This window comes from Adiantum capillus-veneris, chromosome 1 (genome assembly GCF_014529385.1).
Source record: "Adiantum capillus-veneris isolate H3 chromosome 1, ASM1452938v2, whole genome shotgun sequence".
Taxonomy (NCBI): domain Eukaryota; kingdom Viridiplantae; phylum Streptophyta; class Polypodiopsida; order Polypodiales; family Pteridaceae; genus Adiantum; species Adiantum capillus-veneris.
Window position 1 is genome coordinate 65,459,371 of NC_140931.1, and position 16,023 is coordinate 65,475,393.

Consider the following 16,023-nt stretch of genomic DNA (forward strand, 5'->3'; position numbering starts at 1 on the left):
GATCAAACATAGATCCCAATTGAATAAAAAAGAAGTCCCCAAAAAACTGGGTGCACTCTAACTATACATTGGAGTCTCCTTACAATAGGATTCACTCTAGTAATACATAAAAGTCCCCTTAAAGCAGGGTGCACTTTATTAAAGTGTTCATCAAATTGACACATCTTTGCTCTAAGATAAAATTGATATCATATAATTATACAAATATTGAAATATACCCATTACAAAAATGAAAGAGACATCTTGTGGACACCCAATAGATCATTGTTAATCAATGCTTTTGCGTGGACAAGTACACACCAATGACATAATTTGTCTCAAAATCACAGTACTCGTTCACATTTGTGTTGTAGGTATACTCTCTCTTGTCTCTTGCAAACAACCATCGAACCAACCATGGCATCATTGTTTCTTGCAAGAAGATTGAAGTTGCCTTGACATCTTTGAAAATATAAGATATTTTCCCTGCAAAGTCCACATTTTACTGTATGGAGTGTCATAAAACATTAGGGTATTCTTCGCATCCAAATCCTCAAAAATATTCCAAATATGACTCAATTTCTTATGATAAACCCTTCTTAATCCTAGCATGATGTTTGGATTTTGGCAATTCTCGTTACTCATTAAGCATCTTGAACTTGGTATAATACTTATGGAAGAATTTTTTTATGATGTGTTGCACTCTTGTTAAGCCATATATAGAAACTCTGTATCCATAGCTCAAAGTATTCACTACAAAGATCCAAAAAATATATATACATCTGATTGCACCACATGAAAAACTTTATCTTTATCCTCCACAAGTCGCATATGTGTTGAGCCCAAGTTGGCATAGAATTGCCATGTTTTGTTTCAATTGTCTTCAGAAGAAATCCCTCTAGATCCAAAATAAGTACTCTTTTGATGTCCTTGATAATAAGTCGTAGGTGATAAGGAGGTGGTTGAAGCCTTCGACAAGGTCTTGATTGAGGTTGTCTGGGTAGTTCAATAGTTTCCTTCAAATTTTTTGTGCATATAGCCAATCCATTTTCTTGTAATGACTCTGAAATTGAAAAAACAAACAAACATTTAAAACTCATGTATATCATATGGTAACATTAGATGGAAAAATCCATCTATAATATACTCATTTCTATAAAGAAATTCAAATTAAAAACCTAAACGTTTTTATGATGCATTCTTTCTTGTTCTCAATATCATAAAGTTCAACTAGATCATAAAGTTTCCACGACAGGTAGAATTGCACAGGCTATTACATCATTTTGTGCAAAAATTCTATCAGTGCCGTTAAAAGGCAAAAGTGCAAAACAGATCGGGTGGCCTCTACACCAAGACTATGCACGATGCCTCATCATGGGAGGTACACAATAGGGGCACCACCTAGCAAGATATGCGGCTAGGAAACATACATATACACAATCAAACATGCCATGGAAAACTAGAATGCTCCGTTAGTTGTGTTCGCATCGAATGAAGATTGAGCAAAGTATTGGAAAATATATATGCCATTTCAACAGTTCTCAAATGAAAAGAATTGATTATTTGATGCTATTCATTATGTCTAAGATATTTATTAATTGGAAGGAGATACATGAAAATGGAGAGAGAGAGAGAGAGAGAGAGAGAGAGAGAGAGAGATTTTATCAAAGCATGTTAGATTTTTTAACCCGAGAGTGTGTTTGGGATACCGATTGTCGTGCTTCAAAGGTGTACCTTACAAAAATGGAACATCGATCGTAGTGCTTCAGAGGGGTACCTTGCAGAAAACCACAAGGAGGTTTAGAGTTTTGTCAAGCTTAATGTTCATGATCATACAAGGTGTCAATGTTATTAATTGTTTGTTGTTCCATTTTTATGTTTTAAAAAAAAGAAAACATTGGAAAGGGGGAAAGGGGAACAACCCCAACACACTCCAAGCTTGCCTCTCTATAGCCCAGGGATTAACCCGCAAGGCCTAATCACACAGAATCACACACACCGATACACAATTTACAAACTGCAATTGCACACTCGCCTTTGAAAACCATCAGCTATACACAGTCACACATGAGCACTTAGAGCACAATAGACCCATTAACAAACCATCACCCATATCCCACATATTGATGCATCAAATCTCCAAACACATACACTTCTCTCACCCAGTGAGTGTGTGTGTGTGTGTGTGTGTGTGTGTGGGTGTATACACACACACACACACACACACACACAAAACCCGGAGCCAACGCTACCACGGGTGCTATGTACGAGACGTTGAGCAGACAAGAAGATTGTATCCAAATAGTAAAAAATGCTAATACAAGCTAACTTCTTCGAAAAAGACCATGGGTACAATGGTGATGATGATAACACACAGGAGTGGCAACATGAGGCTTCTTCTTCTTTGCACTCGTGGCCTCTTTCTCTAAGCCCCTCAAGGGCAACCTTTCTCCTCCGAGCCCCTCAAGCTTGGTGGCTTCACTCTCTGTAGCAACCCTTGGCGGCCACTTCAATTGCAGCCCTCGGTTCCTTTCACTTGCTCCAAGCTCTGCACGGCTGCCCAATGGCAACTCCTCTTTATAAATCCTGGCCGACCTTCCTCTTTTTGACAACTCCTCACCTATCACCAACCCTGCAGATGGCTCCTTTCTTTGCTTGGTCCTACCCTCTCTCACACACAGGCCCTCGCTGTACTGTGACCCCCCAGTTGGTGGCTTTTTCTTTTGTCACGGCCCCTCCTCTGCGAGCTACTGCATATGGCACACCACCATCCTCACCTTCTCACCACCCAGCCATGGCCATCCCCAGATAGCACTCTTGAACCCTGTGTCCTGTCACCACTATCGGCCCTCATATGTAATGGCGCCTCTCTCTTGAGCCAGCCTACCACCCCTCGGTGTGTAAGTGGCCTCCCCCCTCTGCAGCGCTGGCCCCGCCGGCCATGCTTGTCTCCCCCCGTACTCGCTGGGCTTCGACTTTTTTCTCCTCCAGTGCTCTGCATGCCGCCTTTCCTTTCCCCATGCAACTCCCGGTTCCCCTCACCTGCTCTCCCATGCAATGCTATCTGGAGAGATGGCCACCCACCTGGCTTGCAGACCTGGCCTTTCCCATGCAAGGCTTGGTCATCCTCTCCATGAGAGCACAACCAGTGGTGCAACTTTTTCCCTGCTTTGCTCGTCACTGCATGCCTAGTTTCATTAAAAAATTCCTTTTTTTATATTATCCTCTCTACTTGAACCCCCTTCCCACGAGAGGCAACCCGTAGCCAATTACTGGTGCATATCTCCGCATACCTTCACACACGAATGCATGCTCCTGTGCCAAGGCCATCATGGCCGCAAAACAACATAAACGACTAATCAATAAACGACTTTGAGTGTCGAGATCTCCCTTGATTAAAGCGATGACCGCCACGACCATCACAATCTTCAATCCCAATGAACTTGTCCACCCAATTGACACACACGCCGTTAAGCTTTCGGCTAGTAGAGCTCCAAAAAACCATCATCAACCTGTAAATTAATTGCTGCATTTGACATACATATCCCCACCATACCTGCTCCAATATGCATATAAGTCCTTCCAAATTCTGATATCATCATCCTGCCTAATGTCGTGCACCTGGTGCTGGCTTCTGTCTACGTTGACACAAATTGGGTGCACATCATTGTCCACCCCCTCGTTGAGCATTGATGCTCAACCATAGCATTATTTAGGTATCAAAAAAATGCATAAGAAGCAAGAACATGATTGCATAATAAGAAGCTATATGTACTATGTACAACTGTATAGATGGATAGAGAGGGAGATCTTATCAGCTACATAAAACCCCCGGATCAAATGGAAAGCCTTGATCTTTTCCCAGCACAGTGTAGGCCCCTCCTAGGTCAAACTGATGGTTTTGAGCATTACCACCCATCTATAAAACATATACAAACCATCTCTGCTTTGGACCTATAAATCTGTAAGCCAACCATGCATGTAGCTTTCCACATCATAAACCTTGAACAACTTGGATCCACAAGTCTTCCTGGTACACAAAATGAGTCTGTTCACCCACCTCCAAAGCATCTGCATCATACATCATTATCCTCTCACCTGCTAGAGAGCCCTCCATAGCATAATCTTTTCTTCAAAAACTTTGCAATATGTACACGGTTTCTTGCAAAGCAACCATTAGCAGCATGACCAACAACAACATGGCACAAATCTTTGGCAACATGTCTTCCAATGGTGCTTCGTCTTGAAGAACCAAGCCTACCTGCTTCTCAAGCATACCCCTTGTTGTAGGTCCTTCAAATGGCACACACTCCCCCATGCCAATCTTCATCCACCATAACTTGTGATGCTTCATCTTCAACCACTTCATGCGAGAGAAAATCGGATTGCTCGACTACCATTGCTTGAACACTAAGCTGCGCTTCAAGGACTTCTTCTACGACCATATCATCTTCTAAGGGAGAAAGAAAGCCATGATCTATTACCTCGTTCTCTGGTATGTTGACGTTGTCAACACCTTTTGGATTGCACTGCCGTTCTTCAACCCAATCGGTAGGGCAAGGTTGCCCATCTCTCTGGCTAGCTTCTTCCTGCACAACTTCGACCATCGCTTTGCCAACATCTTCAAAATTTTCCTGTGAGCTTTTCACATCTTCATTTGCTTCATGCATGCACACTTCGGCTAGGACCGTATCCTTGCTAACCGGGCTAATAGACTCTTGTACAGCAGCACGCCAAACTGGAGGCACACATTGAAACGAAGAACCAAAACGGCTTACCAACGATGAAGCAACTACCTCTTTGAGGCTTGAACTCCCATTTGGCTTCATGGAACGACGCAACTCCATAGTCAAGCTATATCCATAAATTGTAGGCTTCAACAAACCCATCTCCAGCTTCTTCTTTGCTTTCCTGCTCTTCACCTTCGCCAAGCAAACCATTTGTGCATAGTCCCTCTGCACCACCACACTCGACCTTCTCCTTGATTCGCGGATGCAAACAATCTAGAAACTGCTCTAGCTTGAAATGATCTCCATTTCGCACACATGTAACAACAACTAGTCTCTCCCAAATAGACTCAAATTTATCCAGAAATAAAGCAAAATCTTCACTTACATCCTTCTTCAGCTTGCTCAATTGTTCACCCAAGTCCGATGGAGAACCCCGCCATGAAAAGCTTCAACAAACCACTTGTGAATCTTGCTTAACGACTACCATCTGCAGCCTTCAATCCTTCAAACTCGTCCTTGTAGAACCAATGGTAGTGCCTTCAATTTGGATTCATCTCTGCAAATTCTCATCTGCAATAGGTCTAGCTCTAGATCGGAAAACCAATCTGCAACCTCTTCTTCTCCAGCAAGCACCAATTCAATATCATGCATCATCTTAAGTCTTTAAAACTTCACCGAGGAGCAATCAGTAGTTCCTCAGTGGGGGCACCACTGATGGAAAGGGGGAACAAACCCAGTACACTCCAAGCTTGACTCTCTATAGCCCAGGGATTAACCCGCACCCCTAACCACACATAATCACACACACCGATACACAATTTACAAATTGCAACTGCACATACTTGCCTTCAAACACCACCCGCTATACACACTCACACATGAGCACTTGAGCACAATAGACCCATCAACAAACCATCACCCATATCCCACATATTGTTGCATACACTCATCAAATCTCCAAACACATACACTTCGCTCTCTCTCTCTCTCTCTCTCTCTCTCTCTCTCTCTCTCTCTGCGCGCGCGCACACACACACACACACAAAACCTAGAGCCAACGCTACCACGGGTGCTATGTACGAGACATCAAGCAAACGAGAAGATGGTATCCAAATAGTCAAAAACGCTAATACAAGCCAAATTCTTTCAAAAAAACCATGGGTACAATGGTGATGATGATAACACAGAGGAGTGGCAACATCAGGCTTCTCCTTCTTTGCACTCGTGGCCTCTTTCTCTAAGCCCCTCAAGGGCAACCATTCTCCTCCAAGCCCCTCAAGCTTGGCGGCTTCACTCTCTGTAGCAACCCTTGGTGACCACTTCAATTGCAGCCCTCGGCTCCTTTCACTTGCTCCAAGCTCTGCACTGCTGCCCAATGGCACCCTAACTCCTCTTTACAAATCCTAGCCGACCTTCCTTCTCTTGACAACTCCTCACCTATCACCAACCCTGTAAACGACGCCTTTGTTTTCTTGGTCCTGTCCTCTCTCATACACAGGCCCTCGTTGTACTGTGAGCCCCCCAGCTGGCGGCTTGGTTTTTGACCACGGACCCTCCTCTGCGAGCTACTGCATATGGCACACCGCCATGCTCACCTTCTCACCACCCAGCCATGGCCATCCCCGAATAGCACTCTTGAACCTTCTGTCCCATCACCATTGTCGGCCCTCACGTCTGATGGCGCCTTTCTCTTGAGCTAGCCTGCCACCCCTTGGTGTGTAAGTGGCGTCCCCTCTTTGCAGCACTGGCCCCCCCGGCCGTGCTTCTCTCCCCCCCGTACATGCTGGGCTTTGAATTTTTTATCCTCCAGTTCTCTGCATGCCGCCCTTTCCTTTCCCCATGCAACTCTCAGTTCCCCTCACCTGCTCTCCCATGCAACGCTATCTGGACAGATGGCCACCCACCTGGCTTGCAGACCTAGCCTTTCCCATGCAAGGCTTGGCCATCCTCTCGATGCAAGCACAACTAGTGGTGCAAATGTTTCCCTGCTTTGCTCGTCACTGCATGCCTTCAGTTTCATTAAAAAATTCCTTTCTTTATATTATCCTCTCTACTTTGAACCCCCTTCCCACGAGAGGCAACCCGCGGCCAATTATTTGTGCATATCTCCGCATACCTTAACACAAGAACCCATGCTCCTGTGCCAAGGCCATCATGGCCGAAAAATAGCATAAATGGCTACACATAGACAACTTTGGGTGCCGATATCTCCCTTGATTAAAGCCACGACCGCCACCACCATCACAATCTTCCATCTTAGTGAACTTGCCACTGAATTGACACACATGCCTTTAAGGTTTCGGCTAGTAGAGCTCCAAAAAACCATCATCAACCTGTAAATTGCCGCATTTGACATACATATCCCCACCATACCTGCTCCAATATGCATATAAGTCCTGCCAGAGTCTGATATCATCATCCTGCCTAATGTCGTGCACCTGCTACTGGCTTCTCCCCATGTCGACACAAATTGGGTGCACCAATGTGCAAGTCTCCTTCCATGGGGGAGTTTACATAGTCCTCCCCAATTTTTATAATACTAGGAAGCGTGCCATTCCCACGACGACATGCAATTTTTAGTGCGTTCTGAAACTGCATTCTCAGTGTCAAAAATCTAAAAATGATAATGCTTACTCACCGTGCAATTGAATGTCTATCGCCAATGCACTTCCTTGCATCAATGATATTGGGCATCTCCTGCACTTAACCCGCTGCAAGAGACGACATTAGGCCACAGGCCTTCAAGTTGTAAGCGTAGGTGAATGTATTTGAAGAAAGAGGTTACGTAAAAAAGTCAAAGAGCTTTCTTGCAACGGGCATATTAGGTTTATCTTGCAACCAACACCTTGCAGGTGATGCCATTTCAGTATTGTTGGGGTACAAGCCTCTGTTCCTTTCTCAACTGCCCAAGCTATGGGCACCCCCCCACTAACAACTTTATTTCTTTATACATATACAAAGAATAAGGGGCAGCTGATCTTTAGTGTTTCTCCATCCACACACCTTGCACTCCTTCTCCTTCTTCCCCTTCCCACATGCACCGCGCATGCATTTTGCACAACAAGAAAACTCACGCCATACTCTTTTGATCTTGCAAGAGCTAGTAGCAAAGGAAATCCATGGCATTGTGCATATTCATGGTGAACCACATCAGTCAAGAGAAATGGTACATATGGTACAAGAGAAATATCATCTACCTTCCACTGTGTGACTGTCTTTGCAAAGAGGATGACCATGCAGGAAGATATCATTACAGCCTATGGAAACCCAAACAACAACGACTTACAGTTGCATGGGTGTCAAGATGTCAAAGTACGGGAGTGCCTTTGATGGGTGTTAGAAAGAGTATGGTTGATGTCCAAGGTTTTTAATATTTACTGTGCTAATCATGCCATGATCTCTGCTACTAAGTTTTTTAGGGGTGTCAATTGGGTTGAGGTACTCATTTGAAAATTGTTTTACTGAAGCCAAATGGGTTATCGGCATGATGGATAGAGGGCAGGCAGTCAATACCAAAGTAGAGTAGATTTTGCATCTCCTCTTTCTAGAACAAGGGTTTGAGGGTCCTAACTTTTGAGCTTTTACCCCTACTACCACATACATGCCTTTGCTTACTGTGGATGTGCTGATGACTTCAATGTTGATTACTTCTAGACAGGGTGAGTCTAGCTGAGTAGGAACGGTAGGTTTTGGTGTTGCTTGCTAATCTGGCTCTATTGCGGCCACGAATAACTTTAGTTGATGTGTCACCAATATCTAAGACTACGATCGCATCTACGTCAGAAGACGGGGTGTAGAAACTACCTACAAAAATTGCAAATAGGATATGCTTGAGAGGAGGTTGTAGGCCTTGTCAACAGCATAGACTGCGGTTATTGAAACAAGGCATACTACTACAAATGCGGGTCAAATTGTATTTGTACTAGTATTTGTGCCTATATCCACTTCTTCGGTTTACCGTGGCACTGACAACAACAGGCTTCATGCCAACTATGGCTATTGTAGCTTCTACCCAATTTGCGTCTAAACTAACAAGACAAGAAGGGGCACAAGCAATTGGAGTGGCTTCAATCTTTGTTGAATTAAAGTAGCTGCCCTCTAGCTCTGGTCAAAGTGCGGATTATCTATGTGGATGTAGACCGGATAACTTCAGGCATAATATGTCAGTACCTGCTTGTAGTTTATGCATCAAGCAAATAGGCACTAGCAAGAGCCACACCAATAGGTGCAAGTCATCCTCACATAACAACAACAACAAATTTTTGAGCTATATTAGAATCAATTGTTAATAGAGTGACTTGTTTAAATGAAGGAAAGGCTGCATCAGGCTGAGTCACGTGCGTTCTCCTCAGAGCAGAGAGAGAAGCAAGCTTAGTCCCAAGTTCACGAGACAACTGAAGCAACCACTGCAATTGAAGAGTGGAAAGAAAAATTTGCAAGAAGTGTATTGGAGGAGTTGGCTCGACATGTGACTTGGGATCGGACGAACTACTCACTAAAGATAGTACATCAAAGGCCAGCTTTGACTTGCTTCCATTAATAGACAATGATCTGGATGCAGTGGTGTCACTTTTAGAAGAAACTATCCAAGTTCCTTGGGAGGGGGAGATTCAAAAGTGGCACCGTCTGCACTCTAGCATTTCTTCGTGGTCCGAGTGTTGCCCGCACCAAAGCATCATCCCCGACTCATTTGACCCCCATTTAACACTTTGGATAGGATGCAAACACCTCTCTCTCTCTCTCTCTCTCTCTCTCTCTCTCTCTCTCTCTCTCTCTCTCTCTCTCTCTCTTCACTACTTGAGAATCCCTCACTTGAGCCCATTTAGCCGTGAAAACCCTTTTGGTGCATTCCTTCTCTCCATTAAAAGAATTTCCACATCATCACCCACCTCGCGGACCCGGGGCGGTCACTTTTTAGAATGTGTATGATATCACGTGAGTTAATCGGAGAGGATTATCAAAAGACCAAAATGTATAAAAATGTATACTTTTATGTATACATTAGAGGGGGGTGGGGGTTTTGTAAATAGGCTCACAATGTAAGTATAGTATGTATATTGGGGTATTATTAATTACCTCTTGAACGCACGTGATATAGGGATCTTTTGATAAGTGACTGCTCCGGGCTCGCGGACCACTGCCGCCCAGAGGGCCACAACAAGTAGTGTTATCAAACACAAGTACATGCATGCATGTAGCGCTTCAAGGGCTGCCCATAATGGATGCCATAGCCATGTGCTGGGTAGATCCCCTCTCTCCATGCCTTTTGATGCCTTGAGTGAGACCACCATGAAAAAACTTGGCAAAACTTGGTATTTTTCTCTACTTTGTTGCACTGACATTTGGTGGATGGTGACCCTGTTCCCTAGCTGCAAAGCATTTTCTGTGGAGATGGTCCCCAGTTACCATCCACCTTGACCCCACCACATTTTAATTTTCCTAGGTCCGCCTTTCATGGCCGTAAAAATTTGAATAAACCGTTTGGCATTGCATTGCCGTTAACTGGACCGGGCCATAACTCATTGATCAGGCATCCAGTTGATGAGAGACCAATTTTGGCTAATACCTCATGTTGAGCACTGGCCTTGCAAACTTTGTCAAGCTTCCAAAAATAGCTGATGGCACATTTTCCAAAGTAGGTAAGTTGGCCCATAACTGGCTCTCGTCAATCTTTCAAATGGACATCACTATCTCTCTAGAGCTTTGATTGACTATCTGGGAAGACCGACATGCCCCACAAATCAAGATCTTTACGTTTACTTGCTAAAACTAGCCCTAGACATATGTCCCCATCTTCCTTGCCCGTCCGGGATGTGCAAAGCCTTCTAACTTTGAACTTCAATATTTTTCACCCCGTGGCTCCATTTGAGGAGCCGTCTGGACTGCCTTCTAGAGCATCTTGAACGTCACATTCCCGAGCACTAGCACAACACTTTGGACACTTGGACCTACCATCCAAATGGGCCTTTCTTGGCCCAAAAAAGCACATTTTCATGCATTTCCACTGGCCCTTGGATGTCGAGGCCTTACATACCAGCTTCTACCCTTGGTCCCACACCTATAGGAATCCGTAGCCATGTATAGCACACTCTCTAGCTCGGAGCAACTTTGGTTGCACCATCATTGCCCACACCCTATTGAATATGTTCAACCAAAAGAAACTTTACTAAACTTGACACCTACAATACTTTGCTAGCACTCAAGCACACCAAAAAAAAAGCAAGTGGGTTGCCCAACCCCCTGGCTACAATCTGATTCACATCACGTACCAAACTCATGTCAAAGTACACTTAAACCGCACCGTGTTCATGCTATTTTTAAGCATATTACCATTTGACCTCACCAACTGATAAGTCCCATTTGGAAAAGCTTTATGCACCTTGTATGGGCCTATCCACTTTTTCTTGAGCTTATTTTGGAAAGTAAAATACAAGTAGCCTTCATATTTCATCACCAAATTTCTTCTATCTTCTTGGTTGAATTTTTCGATCCATTTCTCCCACTGATTTACATAATAATCCATTGTTGCCTCCTTGTTCATTCACAAAGCTTCAAGATTGAAAATTTGTTCTTGCAAAACTTCATGTTGCATGGCATTGACTCGCCACATTTCCTTGAAAGCACCTAGTTGTGTATGTATTGGCAACACTGCCTTCTTACCCCATAGACCAACTCAAACGGGGTGAAATTGGTAGCCACCTTGTAAGACGTCTTGTATGCCCATAAAAACTTCTGGAGGTTCGCTTCCCACTTTGTTTTCTTCTTATAAACATACTTTTTCAGCATCTTTACAATTTGAGCATTTGCACTCTCCCCTAGACCATTGCATTGAGGATGATAGGGTGAGGAGAACCGATGATGAATGCCGAGTTTCTCAACCAAAGACTTCATAAGCTTGCTTCTAAATCCTTGTCCTCTATAAAAAATGAGCACATACGGTTATCCAAAACAACAACAGGTGCTATCAAAAACAAACTGAGCCACAAAATGTGAGCATTTACCTCCTTAACTGCCTTCACTTCTACCCACCTTGTAAGGTAGTCAATGGCAGGCACAATGTGTTTCTTCCCACTTGTTGACTTTGAGAGTGGACCAATGGCATCCAAGATCCACTTTTCAAAAGCATTTTGAGCAAAGATAGCCCCCTGTGACTCGGCTATTAGCCTCCTCTCACCCATAGTTTGGCATTCGTTGTAGGTTTTACACCTATAGTGCACATCCTTCACTAGATGGAAGGCCACCAAAACACTGCTCTTAAAATTTGAAACAAAAACTGGTGTTTACCTTGATGCCCACTTTCCTCATGATACTACTGCAACACCATACCGATTTCTTCTTTGTAAAGCACCCTTGGCAGCACTTCATATTGCCAATAGGTCATTAGATCCTCCCCTATCAATGTGAAGTTACGAGATTTCTACACTAACCTTCTCCTCTACAGTTTAAAAAAACTCCATGAACAATGACCCAAGCCCAAACAGTCTTCAATCTCCTTTAAAGTCTCATGACTTGCATAGGCGGCTCGGGCCACATATATACCTGTTGTAACCTGCACTAGCACTTTGCTGCTTGCAACTTGGTCTGCTTCTTGATTCTGCTCTCTTTTGACATGCTTGAATTGAACCTCTTTAAAAAACTTTAACTTTTTGATGGCATAAAACCAATTCTTTAAAGAATCCCATTTTACCTACCATTGGCCTAGCAACTGCTTGATGACCAATAAAGAATCACCTTTTACCACCAACCTAGAAATGCCAAATTCTACACACTACTTTAATCTCAAATTCAAAGTGAGATACTCCACCTCTTTGTTGGTGTGAATGTTGTCATGCTATGACACGTACATAGTGGGAACGAATGCTACAAGATCTATCTTGTGACTTTTTAGATACATAAGTATATTTCCTATAATGTACATATGCATATCTAAGTATAAAAATAAGCTTTCTATCTCATCCTATTATTTATCTCAAGGGTAACATATTCTTACTTTATCGTAAAAAAAGTGCTATGGAAAAAGCGTCAATAGCTCCGTCTCTTTAACTTGGGGCAAAAAACATTGGTCCTTTCTTTCTACTATGTCATTATCATCTTACACCCTAGCTAGATTCTATATCTAGGGTAACTTCCAATATATATATATATATTCTATGTATTTTTTTTATATTTCTTACATTTCTTTTTAATAGCTACTAGAAAGGAATCAAATCCTAGTGGGACACTAGTTTACATGATTCTCAAAGATACACCTATTTTAATGCATTATTGCAAGCGTGATTACAAAACTTTGTCAAGGAGCAATGGCATGCTTTCATATTGCATGAGGTGTCCATTGGAATCAAATAAAAGTCTAGGCTAAGAGGACTACAAGAAGATTTTTGCTACCAAAACTGTACCCTATTTTGATGATTTTTTAACACAAGGTTCCAATCTCAATGGGAAAAAGTATATAAAATGGGCGTTGTAGCTATTTAGCTGAATTTTCTTCTCCTATTTTTTTTCTTTATTTGGAACCACGGTTAAGGAGACATGATAAAAACACTGGACCCCAGTCTGCCCACATCATGCAGGGACAACTCATTTCAAACTTTTCCTGTTGTTGTTCACACTGGCTCTTTTCTTCTTGTGTAAACCCTTGGGGGTTCCCTTCACCTATAAAAGGGGACCTCTTCTTCCTTGAAAACTATTCAAGCCATTCAAGCCCTTGATGAGAGTAATTCATGAGGGAGTGAGAGTAGTAATGCCTAATTGTACTTAGCCATAAACATAAACCTAAGCCTACACTTACTTCTAGAGAAAGACTAGCCATTATTGTAAGCTATCCTTGGAAGATAAGCTCTAATCAACGAAGGATTTGAACTTGGTGCATCAATTAAGGCTTTAAGTCTTTCCTCTTCTTCTCTCTCCATTAAAAATGGTGAATAACTTTCGAAGGGTTTGTCAAGTAAGCTGTGTTCTACTTTGATATTTTGTTGATTTCTTGTTGTTTTTTTTTTCACCTCTAATCCAACATATATCTCTAACCTCATCTCCCTATCTAACCAAACCTATCTCTCTCACTCTTAGAAATTCATTCTCTCTACAAATTCTAGGTTCTCCTTGCTACAGGTACATCTCTCCCCGCAGTATCCTTATTGCCTACGGGCAAGAATAGGGCTTGGGAGAAAAATTCTCTTCTCTTCTCTTCTCTCATATCTATATTTTGCACATACTAGAGTTATCCTAGATTAATAATCCACATGATGAGAATTTCTATCGCTTCCACTCTGTGCGATCTATTAGAATTAATATATGGATTATCCGTAAAATACACTTTCAACAATGTATAGTGTTTCTCTTTGGCCCAGAAAGGCTCAATGAAATACTTCTTTCACCGGATCCCATCATACTACCCCTTACAAACTATAGCTTTTTTTTTTTAATGTAAGTGTAGTTATATTGCTATGAACCAAGAGGATTTGTACACACAACTAATCCCAATCACTAGACAAAACATATATATTATGGTAAGCACAAAACTACAATTGCAAAGAACAATTCGTAGCCTGTTTGGTTGCCAAATATTGAATGTCAGTAACTCATCTATTAACCATTTCATATTACCCATGATACGATATGAACATAGCCTTAATGTTTTCATCTTTGTGCTATTTTGATATTCTCTTTTGTGTTCTTTCTTTGTGTGTGTGAGTGCAAGAAAGAAAAAGTGGGGATTCTTTGAATGCACTTCCTTACAAACCATAGAATTCTTGGAATCTATGGTTTAAATCCTTCATATACTCTTTGGAGTTCTCTCACAAACTCTCACACCCAAAATCCTAGTGCTTTCCTGGCAAGACCGCAAATTTCTCGATAACATCCTCCAAGTTGTAAGCCCTTGAAGAAAACACTTTGTCGTGTGGATCTCGTATTAATACACCTCCATCTGATTTCTGTATCACCCTCCTATATGAACCATCAAACCACATAGTAAAAGCTCCCACTAAATCACGCTTCTCTTTAGCTTCATCTCATACCACCCTTGGATAGATTGGCAAACCAACAACCTTATTTACCAAAATATTAGCCAAGTGGGACCAACTCGTATGGTTGACCTTATACTCAAACTTGAATTCTTGTAGCTCTATTCATAATCCGCTTCCTTGGCTTTAAGTGCAACACCACTTTAGGAAACAAATTGTTAGCCGTCAACACATAAAAATTTCGTACAATGAGACACACTTTGAACTTCCTGCAGGCAAAAACTAAAGCTATGACCTACTACTCTGCTTTGGTGTAGGATGCCTCTCCAGGACCTATCACCCTACTTTCAAAGTAAATAGGCTTCTAGCTTCTTCCCATCTTTTGCAGCAATATCTCTCCAATAGCCACGATATCTACCATCATGACCACATAGAAATCTTCCTCACGATTGGGAGGACACACCATAGGTAAATGACATAAGATTTCCTTCACCCTGTCAAAAGCTTCTTGAGATTCTTCATCCCATTCAAAGCCATGCACCTATTGCACCCTCTTTTTAAGGGAGTATACATACTGGGACAACATCCAAAGAAATCTTGACATATACTTTAGCTTATGCACAAATAGGGTTAAACCTTGAGAATTGGAGGGAGGATCCATCACGACTAGATCCTTGACCTTCTCTAGATCCGCTTCACTTCCATTTTGTGAAACCACATGGCCCAATAATGATGCTCAAGCTTATGCTAACCTACATTTCTTGGGGTTTAGTTGACCTCCTTCTTCATCAAGCCTCTGAAAACATAGCCACAGTTTCAACAAATGCACCATCCTTGAGCTATAGCATCATATATTATCCATGAAAACCCTAATGAGACTGTTGAAGTAGGGACCAAATACCATGTTCATCCAATCCTAAAAATGGGATAGGAATTTACCAACCCAAATGGCATCTTGTGGTAGGCAAAACATCCCCATGGAGAGATAAATGTTGTCTTCAACTAGTATTCAAATGTAATCCCTGTCTGAAATTACCCAAACCCATCCATGATGGAATACCCCTCATGGCCAGCCACTTGATTTAATATCTCATCCTCAAATGGCAATGGGTAGTGGTTTCTTTTAGTCGCTGCATTCAATGGCTTGTAGTCAATGCACACCCATCATTTCCCATTCTTGTTAGGAGTAATAATCACAGGGGAAACCCACTCAGACTCCTTCACAAGGTATATAATACCTGCATCTAACAGCTAGTTGATCTCTTGCTAAAGGGCTTCCTTTTGAATTTCCCCCAATCCTTAGCCTCTATGATTTTGGCTTCTACCCTTCCTTGAGAACTATCTTGTGTTCA

At 42.3% G+C, this 16,023-nt stretch overlaps 2 protein-coding genes across 2 annotated transcripts; both read right to left on the reverse strand.

Moving 5' to 3' along the window:
• Positions 1-323: 323 nt before the first annotated feature.
• Positions 324-4,111, reverse strand: LOC147464916 (uncharacterized). The gene is made up of 4 exons (XM_086517062.1): positions 2,757-4,111; positions 2,355-2,535; positions 1,714-1,742; positions 324-1,042 (listed from the first exon to the last, which is right to left on the reverse strand). Exons 1-4 carry the CDS (start codon positions 2,978-2,980, stop codon positions 985-987), a joined length of 492 nt encoding a protein of 163 aa, XP_086373188.1. The 5' UTR covers positions 2,981-4,111; the 3' UTR covers positions 324-984.
• Positions 4,112-4,129: 18 nt separating this feature from the next.
• On the reverse strand, positions 4,130-6,476 carry LOC147464917 (uncharacterized). The gene has a single exon (XM_086517061.1). It carries the CDS (start codon positions 4,917-4,919, stop codon positions 4,275-4,277), a length of 645 nt encoding a protein of 214 aa, XP_086373187.1. The 5' UTR covers positions 4,920-6,476; the 3' UTR covers positions 4,130-4,274.
• Between the last annotated feature and the right edge of the window lie 9,547 nt (positions 6,477-16,023).

What these genes read in the sequence shown, in the direction of transcription:
- LOC147464916 (XM_086517062.1), bottom strand. Translation starts at nt 2,980, where the DNA reads ATGCAGAGCACTGGAGGAGAAAAAAGTCGAAGCCCAGCGAGTACGGGG. An exon ending in CATGGCTGGGTGGTGAGAAG is followed by an intron (nt 2,536 to 2,756) that starts GTGAGGATGGTG and finishes GCCATTGGGCAG; the next exon opens with CCGTGCAGAGCTTGGAGCAA. An exon ending in AGCCTCATGTTGCCACTCCT is followed by an intron (nt 1,743 to 2,354) that starts GTGTGTTATCAT and finishes ACCCCTCTGAAG; the next exon opens with CACTACGATCGATGTTCCAT.
- LOC147464917 (XM_086517061.1), bottom strand. Translation starts at nt 4,919, where the DNA reads ATGGTTTGCTTGGCGAAGGTGAAGAGCAGGAAAGCAAAGAAGAAGCTG.